This window comes from Epargyreus clarus, unplaced genomic scaffold (genome assembly GCF_041222505.1).
Source record: "Epargyreus clarus isolate Ecla_fem2 unplaced genomic scaffold, WU_Ecla_fem_2.2 ptg000004l, whole genome shotgun sequence".
Taxonomy (NCBI): Eukaryota; Metazoa; Arthropoda; class Insecta; order Lepidoptera; family Hesperiidae; genus Epargyreus; species Epargyreus clarus.
Window position 1 is genome coordinate 10,435,285 of NW_027332212.1, and position 17,953 is coordinate 10,453,237.

At 33.4% G+C, this 17,953-nt stretch overlaps 1 protein-coding gene across 2 annotated transcripts in view; it reads right to left on the reverse strand.

Moving 5' to 3' along the window:
- Positions 1 to 17,857, reverse strand: part of LOC140757510 (lissencephaly-1 homolog) — a 39,835-nt gene extending 21,978 nt beyond the window's left edge. The window contains exons 1-2 of one of the 2 annotated variants that reach the window (XM_073093253.1): positions 17,684 to 17,857; positions 15,247 to 15,385 (exon numbers count right to left, since the gene is read on the reverse strand). In XM_073093253.1, the coding sequence (XP_072949354.1) occupies positions 15,247 to 15,284 (38 nt within the window). In that variant the 5' untranslated portion in view covers positions 15,285 to 15,385; positions 17,684 to 17,857. Of the gene's footprint in view, positions 1 to 15,246; positions 15,386 to 17,246; positions 17,601 to 17,683 lie in introns of those variants that run through there. The other variant, XM_073093254.1, reaches the window with a different exon arrangement.
- Between the last annotated feature and the right edge of the window lie 96 nt (positions 17,858 to 17,953).

The following is a 17,953-nucleotide window of genomic DNA, read 5'->3' on the forward strand; positions in this document are numbered from 1 at the left end:
ATCCAGAAAGCCAAATACAAAGTTTCATAGTAGGTGTCTGCTTCAAAAACAAAAGATGTTCAAACAATATTATCCTATTTTATTTTATCCTCGTAGTGTTCATTTACGCTATATAAAGAACCAATGTGTAAAATTCCAGCACGCTTAAGTTCAGCGGTTTCCCTTTGCGTTGATCTCTGGCACAACAACTCTCTCATTTAGTCAGACAGTCATCTCGATGTGTATATACGAGTATATATGTACTAGCTGACCCGGCAAACGTTGTGTTGCCATATAAATAAAAAAAATGTTAAGGATGAACAACCCTTATCACTTAGGTGTAAAAAAATAGATAGTGGCCGATTCTCAGACCTACTGAATATGTACGAGTATATAAAATTTGGTGAAAATCGGTGAAGCCGTTTCGGAGGAGTACGGTAACTAACACGAGAATTTTATATATAAGATATATTATATAATGTATGTGTAATCTCCTCTTAATTTCCTTTCATTTGATACCCTACTCGATAGGTTCGGTTAACTTTTTTTTTTAATGTGTTACTATTTCGCGCCAAAAATCCGCCATTATGTTTTTTTTTTACTAACACCTATCTAAGGACACTCGGGTCATTGAGATAAATATAATGATACTTTAACTGTTGAAATTCATCCAGCCGTTTGTTAGATCGGATCAAATAAAGAAAGACAAACATACAAGATACGCGCGAAAAACATAACCCTTCCTTGGCAGTCGGGTAAAAAGATACTTTAATCTGCCACGACGTTGCCATTTTGTTTGTTTTTAATTTAAAAAGTTTAATCAGTTAAAAATGACTTTCGACATCTTCTACATAATTACGAAGAAGAACTTAATCAATTGATGTAAGGCAGTTTCGAAATACAAACGAATGAAAATTTTAATATTGGTACCAACAATGTGTAAAGGTATTCGGTATTTCATTCCATTTTTTACCCATAGATTAGTAAAGATATCTCACCGCTCTGTAATTGAAGGAAGCCACAAATGGCAGACTGTTTTCCCATTACGTCTCCGACTGTTATGGTGTAATTTACGCGGATCAATGCCGACATGTGCAGTTAAGTGAAACGAAATCGAAGAAAAAGCGCGGATAAATATCGTTTTATTCGTAAATGCTCTAAAAACGACATTTTTTAATATTTTTCAAACACGAAAATAGATGACAGTGACAATTTCAATTGTCAAAACTGGTTTCAATTTTTGCTAGGAGTGAGTGATCTTTACTAATCTATGTTTTTACCGATAATAATTATTTTTAATAAATGAATCAACTCCAAATTACGTTCTAAAAATACGTGGCTTACGCAAAACACCGAGCGGTATTAAATATATTTGCCACAGCGTGGGGATGAAGGGGATGTTAGAGGGAGGGCCGCCCACGCGGTATCGATCGCTGGCAGGCGCCGGCTGGCGACGTCAGTACTGCGTCATTGCGATACCCTCCTCAGCTCAGCTATTCACTGACCCCTAAACTATTCAGCCGAGCACTGTACATAAAGTAGTGCTTCTTTGCGCTTATGTATTAAATTGATATGAAAGGGTGCTATTGGAAGCATAAAGGCGCTTTGGATATGCCACATTTTCTTTTCTTGTCGGATCGAAAGAATTTCGCTAGAAATGGAGTAATTTAGATTCCTACGAATTAAATATACTAACATATCTACTGAATTAAGGTAAAAATGCTTCAGATTAGATATAAATTACACTATAATTATTACGTAGATAGCGAAATTAAGGCACAATAGTATACGCGACAACTCTATATCCTATGAGCTAGTTAAAAACATAATTTGGTTTACAAATATTAAATTGGTATTTCAAGAAAGCTTTAATACCAGATTTATATAACCCAAAAATATTTTATGTTGTTGCTCATTTTCGTTTTTTACGTTATTTCACATTAATGAAAACATATTTATCTTATCGAATAAGAAAACTTCATACATGAAAACACTCTGTTGAATTCGTGTATACTGCCACATCTTAGAATTATATTACATAGTAGTACCAAAATTAAGGTGTCTTAATGCAAATGTCAGTAAATAGGTGCTATACGATTCAAGCAGTCAAAGTTGACCAATTTGCAATTATAATGACCACTAACAAAGAAAGTTTAGTATTTAAATTCAGTGTCTGCAAATTAACATTGTTTAGATAATTTGCCTAAGAGAAAAACACTTTAAAGGATACCTATATTTGTTTACTTTTATTATTTTTTTATCTGTGTTAGTATAATTCTTGATATACCAAACTCTTCACATATTGTGCCAAAACATTGGCCTCATTAAGTCTAAATTAGTAGAACCAAAAATATAAAGTATATTATAGTAGCAAACGAAAAAAAAATAACTGGGATAGATATTAATTTTTTGATGCCTGTTAAAAATATGTGTCCTTAAACATATACTTAAATCTCGGTATTAAGTTATTCACTTACATCTGTCCCTCGTGTCCAATTAACCATTTCACTACGGCTTGACTACGCGCAAACGTAAGTAACAAAAGGGCTCATTACAAAGAACAATACGTTACTTGTTAACAATGCTTTTGACAATTTGTTTACCTTCAGTTACATAACTGAATGGACGCACTATAACCATACGCCCCCCTCCTCCCCATGTTTTGTAATTGTTATCGTAAAGCGAAAAAACACATTCTTTTGAATAGACATAAAACAATACATTAAAATTGTGTAACATAGAATAACGCAATTGACTTTTATAATTGTGCTAGAAAGAATTTCACAAAATGGTGGCACGATTTTAACCTATGATAATTATGTACGTCATTAAACTCATTAACCCAAGTTATATTTGGGTTATTGAAGGTTTCATCGAATTAATGCGCATAGGTATTTTTATAAAATTTAATGCCTTAGTGAAATCAAAGGGACATGACAGCGGCATCGTGCGTTTTAAATTGCCAGTTCCTAAGTCATTACCTTGTCTGACATTTGCGTGTTGCATTTATGTGATGCCAGTGTTCCGAGCCAGGTTAGTGTGATTGTACTTACAGGTTTGTAGTTCTTGTAGCGTGTAAACAAAGCGATCAACGTGAACATGTCAGTTGTAAGATACCATCTAGTGTACCATATTTGATGCAATAAATAAATAAATGAAATAAGTAAAAATTAAAATGAAGAAAAGCAGAAACAGAAGAAAATCAGTCGGTATCTTGGGGCACCTAACGAATAGTTATGTCTAGTCTGAAGTGGTGTTTTGAACTCGGACCTGAATACTACGGTATCTATTGATTGTTGCAATAGATGACGAATAAGGACTCTTGATTCCTGTTTATGTTAAAAAGTACAAGCCTATCAGGCATTGTGATTTGCTATATGCGTTAGCTAGATTTATGTTCTTGTAAGTTCTAAATGCTGTGCGTAGATACTACCGATGATTTCTCTATATATGTTTCTTATTTCTGACACTAAGCTATCATTGCAACCATCATATTATAATAGCCTCGAACTTGGCATGAGGTTATTAAAGCTGCCATTCCTTATGTAAAGAGCATTAACTCTGTGCGTGACTGCACTGATATTACTTTCATAAACCGTTGAACAGGGGTTGGAATAAAGTAATTGCTCGTTTCTTCCCTTCCTCGGTGTTCCCTTTCATTTCGGAAAATGCATCAGTATTAATGTTTACTTAATATGTTTTATATTGGCGGTAGGTACTCACACAGAATAAAAATAAGTTTTACCTATAGTCTGATTCATAATTAGGTGTCCAAAATGTAAACAAAGAAATGTCATTGTCAAAATTCGATTACAGGTATTGCAAACCTTAACAAATTAACAAGAAACGAAAAATTCACAAAATTCAACATAAAACAAAAATGTAATAACTGCACACAATTAAAAAAAACGCGCTAAGAAAACTAGAAAAAAATCGAGTTCGATCACGATCACAAAATGAATAATATCAATTATCAAACTTAAAAATGGCGGCACAAAAAATGTTTTGGATGCCGATTGTGTGACCATTATCACAATTTAATTTTCTCTCATAAATCTTGTTTTTTATTATTATTACTGTATGAAATTAAATTGAGTTAATATAAATATTGGAAAATGTGAATTGATTTTAATTTATTTAGATTATTATTTTATTATCGATGTATTAATTTAATATTGTCAAAAATAAGAAACCGCCATTTGACACATATTTTCTTGATAGGTACCTTTGTTTACATTTTGGACACCTAATCATGAATCGGACTATAGTTCAAATGAGAAATACGGTGAAGTAATATTAATTGATACAAAACATATTAATGCACATTAGATCATTATTGGTAATTAACTAATTAGTAATATCGATCGATTAATAACAAAGCAGGAAATATATGTCCTAATTTCCTATTACGATTTTCTTTTTTGTTATTTTCAAAATAAGACAACGTCAATTATAATTAAAGTGAAACGGGACACCCCACTTTCACCCCTCAGTGGGGAAGTTAAATAACAGGTAATTTCATTTAGAAGGGATATTCGAAGGAAGGAAATTATAAAATGCAAAATAATGCATACAGAAATACTTTATGCGTATATTGGTAGCTGATGATCCGCGGGCCGATCCGCGGATATGGCCCGCCTCAGTTTAGGATCCGGCCCCTTTTAGGGGCTGAAATTTTAATGTATGGAAAACTGAAAACCGACCTACTTTATTCGACGACCTATTTTCAGAATGCAGCTCAAAACCACGACCCGCAAATTCTTTGAATCCCTTGAATTCGGTCGGTAACTTTGAAAAGGGTGCTCATATAATTCATTATCATAGAGTTCTGGTTAATACTACTTAGGTATACTCTTATAATCTTTCGATTTAAGTTTATTATGTTTAACATTAAAATATTTTACCAACAATTACTATTATAAAAACAACACTAACGACGTCTTTTAATAATAAATATCACTTCCAATCTTTCTCGTACAGAAAAATAAACAAAACTTGAGTTGCGATGTCGCTTACTTAATAAACTGTAATTTATTTTATTAACATTAAATTCTCATTTCATTTATTACCATAAATAAGCTTCATTATGTTGAAATGATCGCCACAAATAAACTCAAAAAAATATCGTAACAAATAGAGAATTTTCGTCACAATATTTCAATAATAGAAACGCTTTCGCAATCATATTTAAATCAAATTGGAAATAAAATTGTATTATAAACGGTATCTCTTATGAATATTCTATGTTAATTGAAAGGGTAATATTAACAGTGAGGTTTTGCGCAACTCAACGAAAATACAATGTTTAACGTAACCTTGAGTAAATTAAAAATTTGCAAGTATTATATTCGCCGAGTACTCTACCGTTAGAAGTTAGAATAGTAATAGGGTTGTCACCTTTAATATAAAGGTGCTTCTTTAAAAAATGTGAGAACAGTACTTTTGATACGTTATCGTTTATCGCCGACTCGCTATAGCTACGAAACTATGACGACATACGACTCATGAAGCGATTTCAGGATGATCACAGAAGTTGACATGAGTTAACGATGAAAATCATAATATAGTACCCATCTCTCGTAGTATAATATACAGTACAATCGAATGTAAAATATAGTATCATTTGATATATTCTACTACGGGTAGCAACCCTATTTCGTAATGCCTTTACTCGGCAGATTACAGTAAATTTAGATAGCGTAAGGGCACCGTTAGAATGGTATGGTGGATTCAGGAATGCCTTTTATAGCTGGTTGGAGTGTATTTAAGTACCTACATTTCGTTGCATCAACTACCCTAGCATGTTAAAATGCGCGAATAGATGAGATTGTTGCTTCTTAAAGAGAAATATTTTTAAACAATTTTCCTGTAATACATTAGCGAAAACAATCCTTAGATGCGTCGGGTTGTCAAACAATTACTATTCTCCTGCTGGACACGAGTCTTCTCAACATCAGAAGCTGTAGTCCACTGAAGAAATGCAAATTCATAGACTTAACAAACCCTTGAGAACTTTTTGTTAAAATCTCAGGTGTTCAGTTACCATTAAAGCAAGCGATAATTAATTATCAATCCATAGATGAGTCTATAGCATTTGTAGCAGAGGCGGTGGGAAAAAATACTTCAAATATATAGCACATTTGTATAGTAACATCTGTTAATTTGTATATAATAACGTATTTTGATATAATTCTACATGTACGCATGTAGCACTCAAAAATAGGTATATTCAGTTCAATGCGTTCGAGCATCACGCACGCGACTGCATTGCGAAGTCGCGTACCGCCGATCACGTGCTTGCACTCGTCATGAAGGTATTAAATTCTCGATTCCTAATAGACTATTCTATTATGTGGATTCAGATTATTTCATACGCACGTATGTAGACGCTTAGTTATATAAGGTGTGCGGTTATCATCGTAAATTCTTTACTCTACAGGACGCGGGTCTCGTTTAGGAATTTTAATGTATAAGGCTTACTTCACTACGCTAGACAAGAAAGGTTAGTTTTCACACCGAGATAAGGTTCCATTAGCGACTTTTAGTGAAGGATGAAATTATCCTGTAAATCAGTGTTTTACAAAAATGGGTAGCGACCCCCCTTGGTTTAAAAAGAAGAAAAAACATAGTTCAAAAAATACTTTTATTAAGAAAATGTTAATTAAATGTCATTTGTTTGTAGTTACTTAATTACAGTGTTTAACTGGTTCCTAAATAAACAATATGTATGGATTTGACATTGGTAACATAATAAAATACAATTTGGAAACAGTGGAGAGTATGGGGTTGCGAAATATTTTCACATGCTAAGAGAGTCAAATTCATGACTAATATTGAAAAACACTGTTGTAAATGATGCCTACAAAAGCAAAAATGGTAAACAAAAGTACGACTGTTTCGAAAATATACGTAGGCATATCTATACATAAGCTATCTATAAATTCCGCAGTAGGGTGCCAATTGTAAGTACCCCTACGGCAAAGTGCAGGTGTAGTCATCTGTCAGCCTAATGGGAATGTTGAAAACTTGAAACTGAGTACAGCCTGAGGCAACAGACAAGAAAGTACCTACTCCTTGTTGAATCCTGTTTTTAATCAAGTTTTTATAGCACAAATAATGTATTTGCAATTTTAGACGAAAATTCATCTATGAAGTTTGGAGCTTTATTTTTGTTATATAAATAAGGAATTCAATATAATATACTAACTAGCGGACAAAAAATTGGTCATCTACTTAATAGACTGGTGTAGGAGTGTTTGAAAAGTTTAGATTACATTTTTTTATTTATTGACAAATAATTCTTGTATTTAAGTTACGCAGTCATTTTGTTAGCAATGTATGAGAAAAATAAAAAAAGAAGATAGTGGTGGCCTAATTTGTTGCCAGCTTTTTCGTAGCAACAAGATTCAAATCGAAAAGGTCTACATATCGATTTTTTCTCGTGTCCTCGAAACGACAGAGAGCAGCGCATGTGCAGTCAGCCTAATAGGGATGTCGAATGCAGAGTAAAGTGTACGGTATGCGGCAGAATACCTAGCGGGGACCGGTGAAGGCGGCATTCCGCGCGTACCGACGTACGAACCGCGGTCGCTCAACGGGTCTTGGACCTTACAATGGGGTACATGTCTGTTCACTGGATGATGGAAACGCAAAGTATTATGATCCCAGTTTACGATAACCCACAATGCCATATATAGTATCTATACAAGTATCCAAGACGTATTTTCCATTTCTCGCAGCGAAATATTTCTCATTCAAGTCCATAATACAAAAAAATATGATTACGTCATTTAACACGTGCGTATATGAAAGGCGGTGGTGGTTCTGTCTGTAGATAATAATATCTAGATACATTTTTCCTGTTCTGTATTGTTATAAAAACAGATTCCACGGATTTAAAATAACAATTTTCTTTTTTGGTTACAAATACGTCGATTTTTAATTAAGACGGCTGAGGTCACCGTAAACATTGTGACAATAAAGAAACAGGTTGAGGCATCACATCACGGTAACGAACGAATGAGTCATCTTCATTTATAGGATCCCGACATGTTACGATGAAAAAAGCTTTATAATAGAACATCACTTAATTCAACGAAGTAATAAAGATGCGTTCAAACTTATGTTAAAGCCTCTGCTTCCTTTATTGAACGCCTCGGATAAGTTATATAGACTCAGTTCTTCATTTTTCCAAATGATTGTGCCGGAATATCAGAATTTTTGCTTTTACTCTCGTATGTTCGGTGATACGTAAGATCGCAAGCGAAATTATATACAATTATTGGGAAGATTTTAGTTGTAGTACCGAATCAAATCGCATACCTGTAATGTTATAATTAACTTGCAAATGTGGATAATAATAATATACCCGCCGTAAAATCAAAAACAAAGTTTATATTAAGGAAACTTGTGAATCATTTCTTATTAAAAGAAAAAATAAATATAGTTCAAAGAACTAAAAAACACGCTTTTATGATAAAATCAACTAAAAAGTAGAAAAGTATTCTATTTCATTCTTACATACACGCAGGGTAAGATAAGGATGTATGTTGATCTCTTTCTACTGAAAAACGGAGTTACTCACTGACAAACATACAAGTGAAGCTAATATACAGCGTGTAAAAAGTTGAGATTTGAATTCTACATCAGGATGGTCATAGATGCATAGCTACTCCGTGATGACTAAGTTGGCATGTCTTGTGTCTGTCCACACTCTTCAAACCACAGCAAAACACAGCAGAATTTGACATCGGTGTTTTTAGCCTTTTTGAGTTTTTATTTCTTGCTACATGACATATACGTATACCGGAAATACTGGGAAAATCGAGGCCAATTTCACGGAATTTATTGAATCAGTGGATGTAATACTAAATTACAAACGTGGGCGGAAAGTTAGTAAACAAAACACTGATTGTAGATGTAGATATACAGCACATACATACAATTCTTTTCTTAGATACAGATTCTCCTTGACACGATTTGTGATATCGTCGAAACACATCTCAGAGAAAATTGAATACGAATAAAAACCAAAAAATGTGTATTTTGTTACATAAAGATAATACTTAATCTTATACATAAAATTCTCGTGTCACAATGTTAGTTACCATACTCCTCCGAAACTCCGGCTTTACCGATTTTCACGAAATTTTAATGCTTATTCAGTAGGTCTGAGAATCGGCTACTATCTATTTTTCATACCCCTAAGTGATAAGGATTGTTCATCTTTAACATTTTTTTATTATATGGCAACACAACGTTTGCCGGGTCAGCTAGTAATGATATAAGCACCTGTACAGTAGTCACATTTTTCATATGTATAAACACGTCAAGCCGCATTTACAACTGTCATCGGTCGTGTAGAGTTCAATAGGTGTGTGTTTGTGCTAAATATTTAGCGACCGCTTTCTATAACATCTAATACAAAGTTGCATAAGCCAGATTACGATCTTGATCGATTATGGTAATAAACTGTGACGTAATATGCTCTGTATACTTTTTTATCGGTAACACAAGAGTGAGACAACTCGATTCGACCACTCATTCACAGCGAATGGGAGGTCTCGTTACTCGTATGACGGGCATTGTGAGCGATTGTTATCACAAATCTCATTTGAATAATGTTACTGTGGAGTGTAAAACATTTTACAATTATTGTTAGGCGGTACACTTTCACTGTTTTTCGAAACAGGTAAGAGAAAGAGTTATTGCGCGCCAAATTGCTAGTTGCAGCTTACAGGTGTATAATCAATGAAATTTAAATTGATAGGTGACTAATCGTGCACAGCAACAAATCAATCTAGTGTCTAGACAGTATGAATATAGAATGGTACAACAAATGTTGCACATAGCAACCCAGATTAAGATAATCATAATATAAGTGTGCTGTACAAACAGCACACAAACTTAAATTTCAAGATGAAAAGACAATATATATACATTATATACAAAATATCACAAATAAAATACATAAGTAGTTTCTCGATATTAACGATGTGATTTAAAACGATTAATAAACATCAAACTTCGTTTTTAATTAACCTGCATAATTTACAAAATGTAATAAAAACGTATGAACGTTACGAGGCCACTAATAACATTTCTGTAGTGAATAAGATTAGAAAACGACTATTTCTAGCGTCCGCGAACTTTCATGGTAACACAGCGCAATAGACAACAACGCTATTATAATATTTCAGAGATTAATTTTAAAACCGCCGTTTCACCTGTAACGTTATAAAATTTCAACTGCGAAACGGCGATGAGGACACCCGCCGAGGAAAATGTGATCACGTTGAATGATACGCATTAAGGGGAAAATTAAATGGATTCGTTTCATTCAGCTTCCCGATAAAGAGTTTATTGAATATTTCAAAATGATAACAAAAGTTGGAATATTAATCCATAAAAACTCCACGGTTTTTATATGAAAGGAAATGCAACTTCCGAGTAAGTAGTAAAATTATTTTTGTATACAGTTACAAGTAGTATAGATTTAAATACAAAATAATGCATTGGACATTACGACAAGTTACAAATACAAATAACATATTTGCATTTGATTCATCGTTATAAGATGGCATCTGTACTTTATTTATGCACGATAACTATAAAGGAATGTAACGAGAAAACCTGTACACTAAAGTACAAAGTGGTGTTTAAGTTAATGTTCGACCAGAAGCAATCGTAATGATGGCTACCGCAGCCCCATCAGCAATCAACATGAGGAAGTACCCTTGTTGATTGCTGCTCTCTCGAGCAAACATTTACATAGATATTACTAAGATGTTTGAATGTTCATCTTAACAGGAATAGTAATGAAACGAGGGGTATATCTCCATTACGAAGAGTAGTATCGATAGTAATAGTTGGATTTATAAACATATACAATACGAAAAAGCTTTTGATTTTTCAAATCGAATATACAAGTAATTTTTAAAATATTTATACTTTAAGCTGCCACTTGACAAGTTAGCGATTGTATACTTTGTATAATGTATTGCAAACTTTTGTACTGCAAAATTATAGGTACTAAAGCTCCTCTTCCGCTAATTACATTAGGTACTTCAATTCAGTCCGAGATTAATGGAGATAAGTGAATGCGCAAGTTTATCAAACTTATTAGATTAATTGTCAAACGTTAGGATTTCCTTGCCAAATACTAGACCCTTTAGAAAAAATCTAACGTGAAAAGTGATCTACCAGTTTAGAAATTATAGATTTCCCGGCCACTAGCCTATTTAGACCAATGGTCAATACATGGCCTACAAAGAATAAAGATACTACTAATTGCAATAAAAGCAGTGAAAAGATTTCCAACTTTCCTACTCCAAAAGATCCGGATTTTAATTCATCACATTTCTCAAGGAAAAAAAAGGAAAACTTCGTGAGAAAATCTGCACGCCTAAGAGTTCTTAGTAATGTTTTCAAAGGGATGTGATATCTACCAAGCTGTACTTGACCTGTTGGACTTGTATATAACCTGGTAGATTTGTATATAACCAGGTGTAATATTAAAAATGACCAAGGATAAGTTTTAGCGAGTAATTGTCCTAAATTTAAACTGTAATGAAATTGTATTAACGTATCCATTAAGTTTAAATTGACAAGCAAAATATCAATAAAACGAAGGCAATTAAGCCGTTAAATTTAATTACTCCGCAATATAATTAAAAACTTTAGGTATCAATAATTGTATGAATGAATTGTTTTTTACTTACTAGGTAATTACTAGGTTAATACTCTATATAGGTATAGATAAAAAAATGAAAAACAGTTCTTTTTCGGTTAATTTATTATCATTAATCAAATTTAACGGGATATTTTATTTCAAGCATAAATATTTAAACTTAAGCAGCACCGAATAAGCTTTGCAGCATCGCACAATCTTAGAAACTGGGACTATCAAGATACAGCGAAAAATTTTTGTGATCGTTATTTTAATCAACGAAAGCGTTCAATGACCCCGATTCGTAACGTCGCAGATTAAACGGAATGCGGAATGGTCCCGTACCATCGAATTTGGCAAAAGCTGAGAAGATTGCAATCGAAAAAGATGCGTTTTCGGCCAAATACGTTAATGCTGATGCGACTATGGCATGAGCAACAGTTAGTAGACATCATCTTGTAGCCTAAACTACTGAAGAATTGCTGAAGCAGCTGCTGCTCAGGCGGCCAATTTGTCACCAAGAAGTTTGACAGCAGTTTTGGCAGTCGCGTCAACCACTACTTCATCACTAAAGCGGTGGATTACAGTTGTAGCAACTGGTAAGTTGCTCAAGCAACAATAACCAATGAGCGGTCAGTCTAACATTACACGAGTGATGTAACTAATGGCCTTACGTATCAAGGATACTGTCGTTCGGGTGCGCCGCTTTTATTAAGAACATAATCGCATTTCTCTAATAAGCTTACATAACAACATTTGGGCAAGTAAGGACGCACTTGCTTCACAGAGGCGTGCGAAAAGCGGGGTCATATCTTTGTTTAGACATTAAGTGCAGAGAATGGGTCGCGGTTTTCCTTTCACTTCGACCGAGGCGAGTTTGAAGAATATATCGAAGAACGACAGGGCATTACGGGTCACGACACGGCCCACGACACTGCAGTGTGGGAAAAGATAAAACTGCGAGGTTATTGATCATTAATCTCAATACTTAATGTAAACGTACGTTAAATATAAAAACAACTGCTGCACCAGTGGCTATTGTAATAAATCCTTTGATACGATAGCCAGTCTAGACAAAGTTGCATTGACAACTTCTTATAATATTGCTGCATCAATGTTTTTATTGTTACTGCAATAACTTAACAGCTCGTTCTCGTTTCCTTTCCGCTACGTTCATTTTTATCGGATCTCGTAAGAAAGTAGCCTCAGGGTTATCTCGGCCAGTCTAAACCGAATATAGTAAATCCAATTACTTATCGTTCATACAAAAAATACATTACTTATTAATCAAGGCGATGAGGATCTGGCCGAGATACCTCCTGACACAATACGGCTCCGATATCAATTTACTGATAAACAGTTTCTTTGAAAACAGCAATCAGTGCCAATGGTAGATTGGTTGCCCTGTATTGCGCCTCCAATATGAACGTAATGATGATGAGATTTCTAGGTTCATAAAGAAAGTTGTACACCGGTACAGGCGGAGGAAGGCGCCGACAGCGGGGTCAACGACATGACGTTATAAGAACACTGTTACTTTCAAAGGTCGAGCGGCGTACAGGGCGACCAGCTTTAGCCAAATGTCTGTGAAACCGTATCCGCGGAAACCGATTGCGTAAAAATCGAATCCAACTAGGTATTAGTGTCGGCGCTTGTCAAGTACTCGTTCTAGGCCAGGTATAGGCAATCTTTTATAGGACGCAGGCCAAATTTAATGATGTTATTAAAGTCCGCGGTATTGCAAAAAGGCTTATGGATTCAAGCTGCCTTCTTAAAAAGAAACTAGGTCAATGAAAAAAGGTCTTTGCTAGTTCTCTATAACATGTAAACCCAAGGGCGAGTAGAACTTTGGCGCTCAGGATAGGTCGACAAAAATATCTTCCAATCTTCCTTATACGATTTTATTCCAACCCCCAAAATGGACCAGGATCCTAAGCCGAAGTAGCTCTCATCCAGCAGTTGGTTATTCTTCTATGTATGTTTTTAGGTTATGGGAAACGCGAGTAGAGAATACTAGACAGCAACCAGTACGCGGAAGGAAGTCAATCGTTAAAATGCGCTTACAGAAACATAACTGGATTTGTTGAGCAATTAAAATCGTCCAACTTAGGTAACCGACGTGTTCAGCGCTGTGTGTAATTCTTCTTAGCCAAATATTAATTAAAATGTAATCGTAACGACCTTTATTCGCTTAGTGCTTCTGTTTTAACTTTTAGCTACATAACAAAGATATTGATGTACGTATTATATAGTGTATTTATTTATAAATACGTTACGACAACATACCCACTCCTACTTTATCAGACCGGTATTATCAATGATACCGTTACTAGCTTTTATACTTTGATCAAATAGTAATACTGTAACTAAGTAATAGATAATAATGTATAAAATAATTATATTATATGTATTTTGAGGAGTAGGTGTGAAGGTACTATTCATATATTTTTATGATATTATTGGTTATTATAAACTCATTTCAATGTGTCTTTGAATGTGTAAAATAAAATCACAAACGAAACTTTTTTGAACTACACGTTTATACTTCAATTATTAATTGAATACTTCACATTTAAAAATGTATAAAATGCGTCAATATTTATTTCACGTTTTAAACATTGCAACGCGTAGTGATACGAGCTCATTAAGGATTCTTTGTAACTTTCAGCACGTTTAAAAGAACACGTATACCGATTAAATAAAATGTGTGTTACGTAACATATTACGAAAAAAGTGATACACTTTGTATGCCAGCATCCGGACCTAAGGGCATGTTGGTACAGGTGATAAAAACCGGTTAGGATAGTACAACATTCACGCACTTTCATTCGTAATTTTAAAATTGGTTTTAATAAACGTTTAATTGGAGAATGTGTGTTAAGTAATATTATTAAAATGACTTCAGTGCCTAAAAGAAATAATTAGTCAAAAATAATTATTATTTTCACTAAACTGTGTAAGTATTACATAATGGCATTAAAATCGTTATTTTATGCAAAACACTGCAACACACAAAATCTTTAGACTGTAGCCTATATATTACAACAACTGAAAAATCAGCCATATATTGAAATTTCATAACTATCGTTGTAATAGATATGTACTGTGGAATACTCTTTAGTTGGTAAATAAACAAACAATAAATTGTTGCGGAAATGACAAAATATCTCATTAAGTTTCTACTACATAACACAGTAAAGTATCACTGAATTTGTCACCATCATGCAGATGAACAAATAATTCACTCAGTGACGTTTGTACTACTAATAAGTAGTTTGTAGTAGTATAGAATATAAATGAATACTTAATAAGGAACATGTATTGGTTAAGCAGTCCTTATTATTCGAGTATCATACTGCAGATGGGCAAAGCTAATAAAAAAATCTGTTTTTATAAAAACAGGAACTACAAGTTGACAGATTACAAAACAGTTGACTAGAATTTTCATTTCTGATTCTTTTACAAAATTTTCTCACATTCTCATAAGTAACCCTCATAAGTAAGTAGTAAGGCATGGCAATAGTACCTCCAAAGTCAAACCATTCTGGCTCTACTAACTTTAAAATTAACAATAAGTAAACAAATACAGTTGTACTTACAGCTCCTCTCGTTGCCGTTGTGACAACACCATTTTCATTGTGGTCGGGTAACGCTAGCTGCGGGCCCGGTACGTTCGCTGCACTGGAGTCTCACTCGTTCACGCGGGCGACGGCAGAAACGCCGTTGCCATTATCACACCTATACACAAAAGTTTTATATTATGTATCATTATGAAAATTTTATGATACATCTATTACTATTCCATATTTTTTGTGAGCATTTTGCTTGATTTTGTTGTTATTTAAAATTTTGGTAATTATGCAGTTTGGCTACTTTTCCGAAAATCAATGCAATATATTTTTTTTTAGCATGGGTAGCTTCAATTAGTCTCCATTGATGATATTCCGTCGGGGCAGGCTAACATTGCATAATTACCTTTTTTTTCACCCTTTTTAGTGATGACATACTAAAGTCTATATTCATATAATATAAAATTGTATAAAGTGATCATGAATAAAGGTAAGGTCTGGATTGAACCCACCCGCTCGCAGGGCGCTCCCGCGCCCTGCTCGCTTAGTTTTATATTGTCTTATATGTTCCAACCTAACCTAACCAATTCAATAGGAAATGTTAGTCTCCCCCGACGGAATATCATCAATAGTGACTAATTGAAGCCACTCATGCTAAAAAAAATATTATTGCATTGATTTTCGGAAAAGTAACCAAACTGCATAATTACCAAAATTTTTACTCACACTCACATTTTGATTTGTCATATCTGCCTAACTATCAATCAAATATATGGGTTCACAGAAGACATTTATCAAATTCATATGGAATAAGTAATTTCCTTAAACGCTCAATCTAATAATTGATTGATTACAAAACTTTAAGAAAGAACACTTTATTAGCATTGAGTTCTATTAATTTCTTAATAAAATAACATATTTATAAAGTATATCTCATTCATTAAATATGTATATTACTTGTCGTTTCTATTTTAAGTAATTCAACTTTATTTGTGTATTGATTCATCTATTTATTTCAAGTCTTTATTTTGTAAGAAATACTAAAAAAATTCTATCAATAGGTTATTTTTCACTGCATTAAACACTATTTATTTTAAAAATACAATGTTTCATATGTTAGTTTGATATCAAAATTTGCACCTAATTAATGTTGTTGATGTGTTGACAAAACAATTCATTCAGAAATTGTTATTATGGCATGACATTTTTATCACAGGTGAATTAATTTATTTTCTTTTTTATTTAAACACCCATTAACATGTTTTAAAAACATATATTTTTAATTAGGACTTATACCTATTTGTTTTGAATACACCTGCTCATTATTTGGTTATGTACCACCTGTTTAAGAGTGATGTTGTAGTTTAACAGCACTTTATTTTTCCATTTCTGGATCCTTGCAGGTGCTTATTTGAGGGTTTGTAACAAGGCTTGACTATACTATTATACAACTAAAAAGTAATATTTTATTCACACATAATTACACAAAATCTGCAGTGATTACAGGCGTTAATATGACACTCTGCAGTTAAGTATGGGTGAAACAGGCTTCATAGCTTTGGAGTAATTTGGAGCAATAATTATAGAATATGTTTCAAGTAAGAAAAATGTTAGAAAAATATATAATGAATAATTAAGATACTGAGATTTATTTTTTATTGTTTAATTGTAGGATACTATCAAAACACAATAATTTCCTCTTAAACTATTTGTAGTATGTTTTCTATTCATTTACATTAGTATAATAATACATTGTAGTTGCCAATTGCATAGTAAACTATTACACATTGCAATACTGAAATCATAATGGATTTGTGAAAACATACTTAAGAATATGGCAATTATTAAAGTAAATAAAACAAAGTGATGTGCACAGTTGCCTTTCAGTAATTACACAATCAATATCACTTTATCATTAGTAGTCCTGATTTTCAATGTTAAATATTTACGTGCCAGATCTATATGGGAACGTCCCTTGGTAAATACATAAAACATATGCGGAAATAATAAACAACATACATAAGAAGTACCTCTAAAAATATGTCCTCATACAATTCCTGTTTAGAATGTGTTGAGGTGAACACGACGTAAAAATATTTATTAAGACGAAATCCAGTAAACCACAGGTTTCACAAAAAACGTCGATTTGCGCGAAAACTATAAAATATAGCACTGAATATCCATTGAGCAGTAATGACTCAGAACAGAATTCAAATGTCAAATTTCATGCTGTCAATTTGCCACATCAACGAAAAACGTGAATTCTCTAAAAACCATCGCACTAATACGAATTCAATGTTAGTTAAGATATCGAAAGTATAAACTGGGTTTTAGCCAAAATAAGTGAATAACTGAACGGCCATATTGAACAGTAACATTCGAAGAATTATACGAGAAACCGTTCACTTGGACCAACTACTGTCCATTATGCTTATAAGACGCAAAAAATAAAGCTTAATATACTTACAAAACGTAAAATCACTTAAAATTGCACTTTCGTTCCAAATAAATATCACACACTCGATAAACACACTTCACACAAGACCCAAGGCAGAAAACCGTTTTCGTTGCAATGGCTCAAATTCACTCGATAAACTACAATGGATGGCGAGTTTCGATTTTTCTTTTTCTCCTCCTTTTCAAGTTTAAAATTTACAGCACCACCTAGCGTCTAAATTAAAAAACACGTTGTCTATGCACATTTTAGCTTGCAACACTGTCTACAGAAAGAGATAGA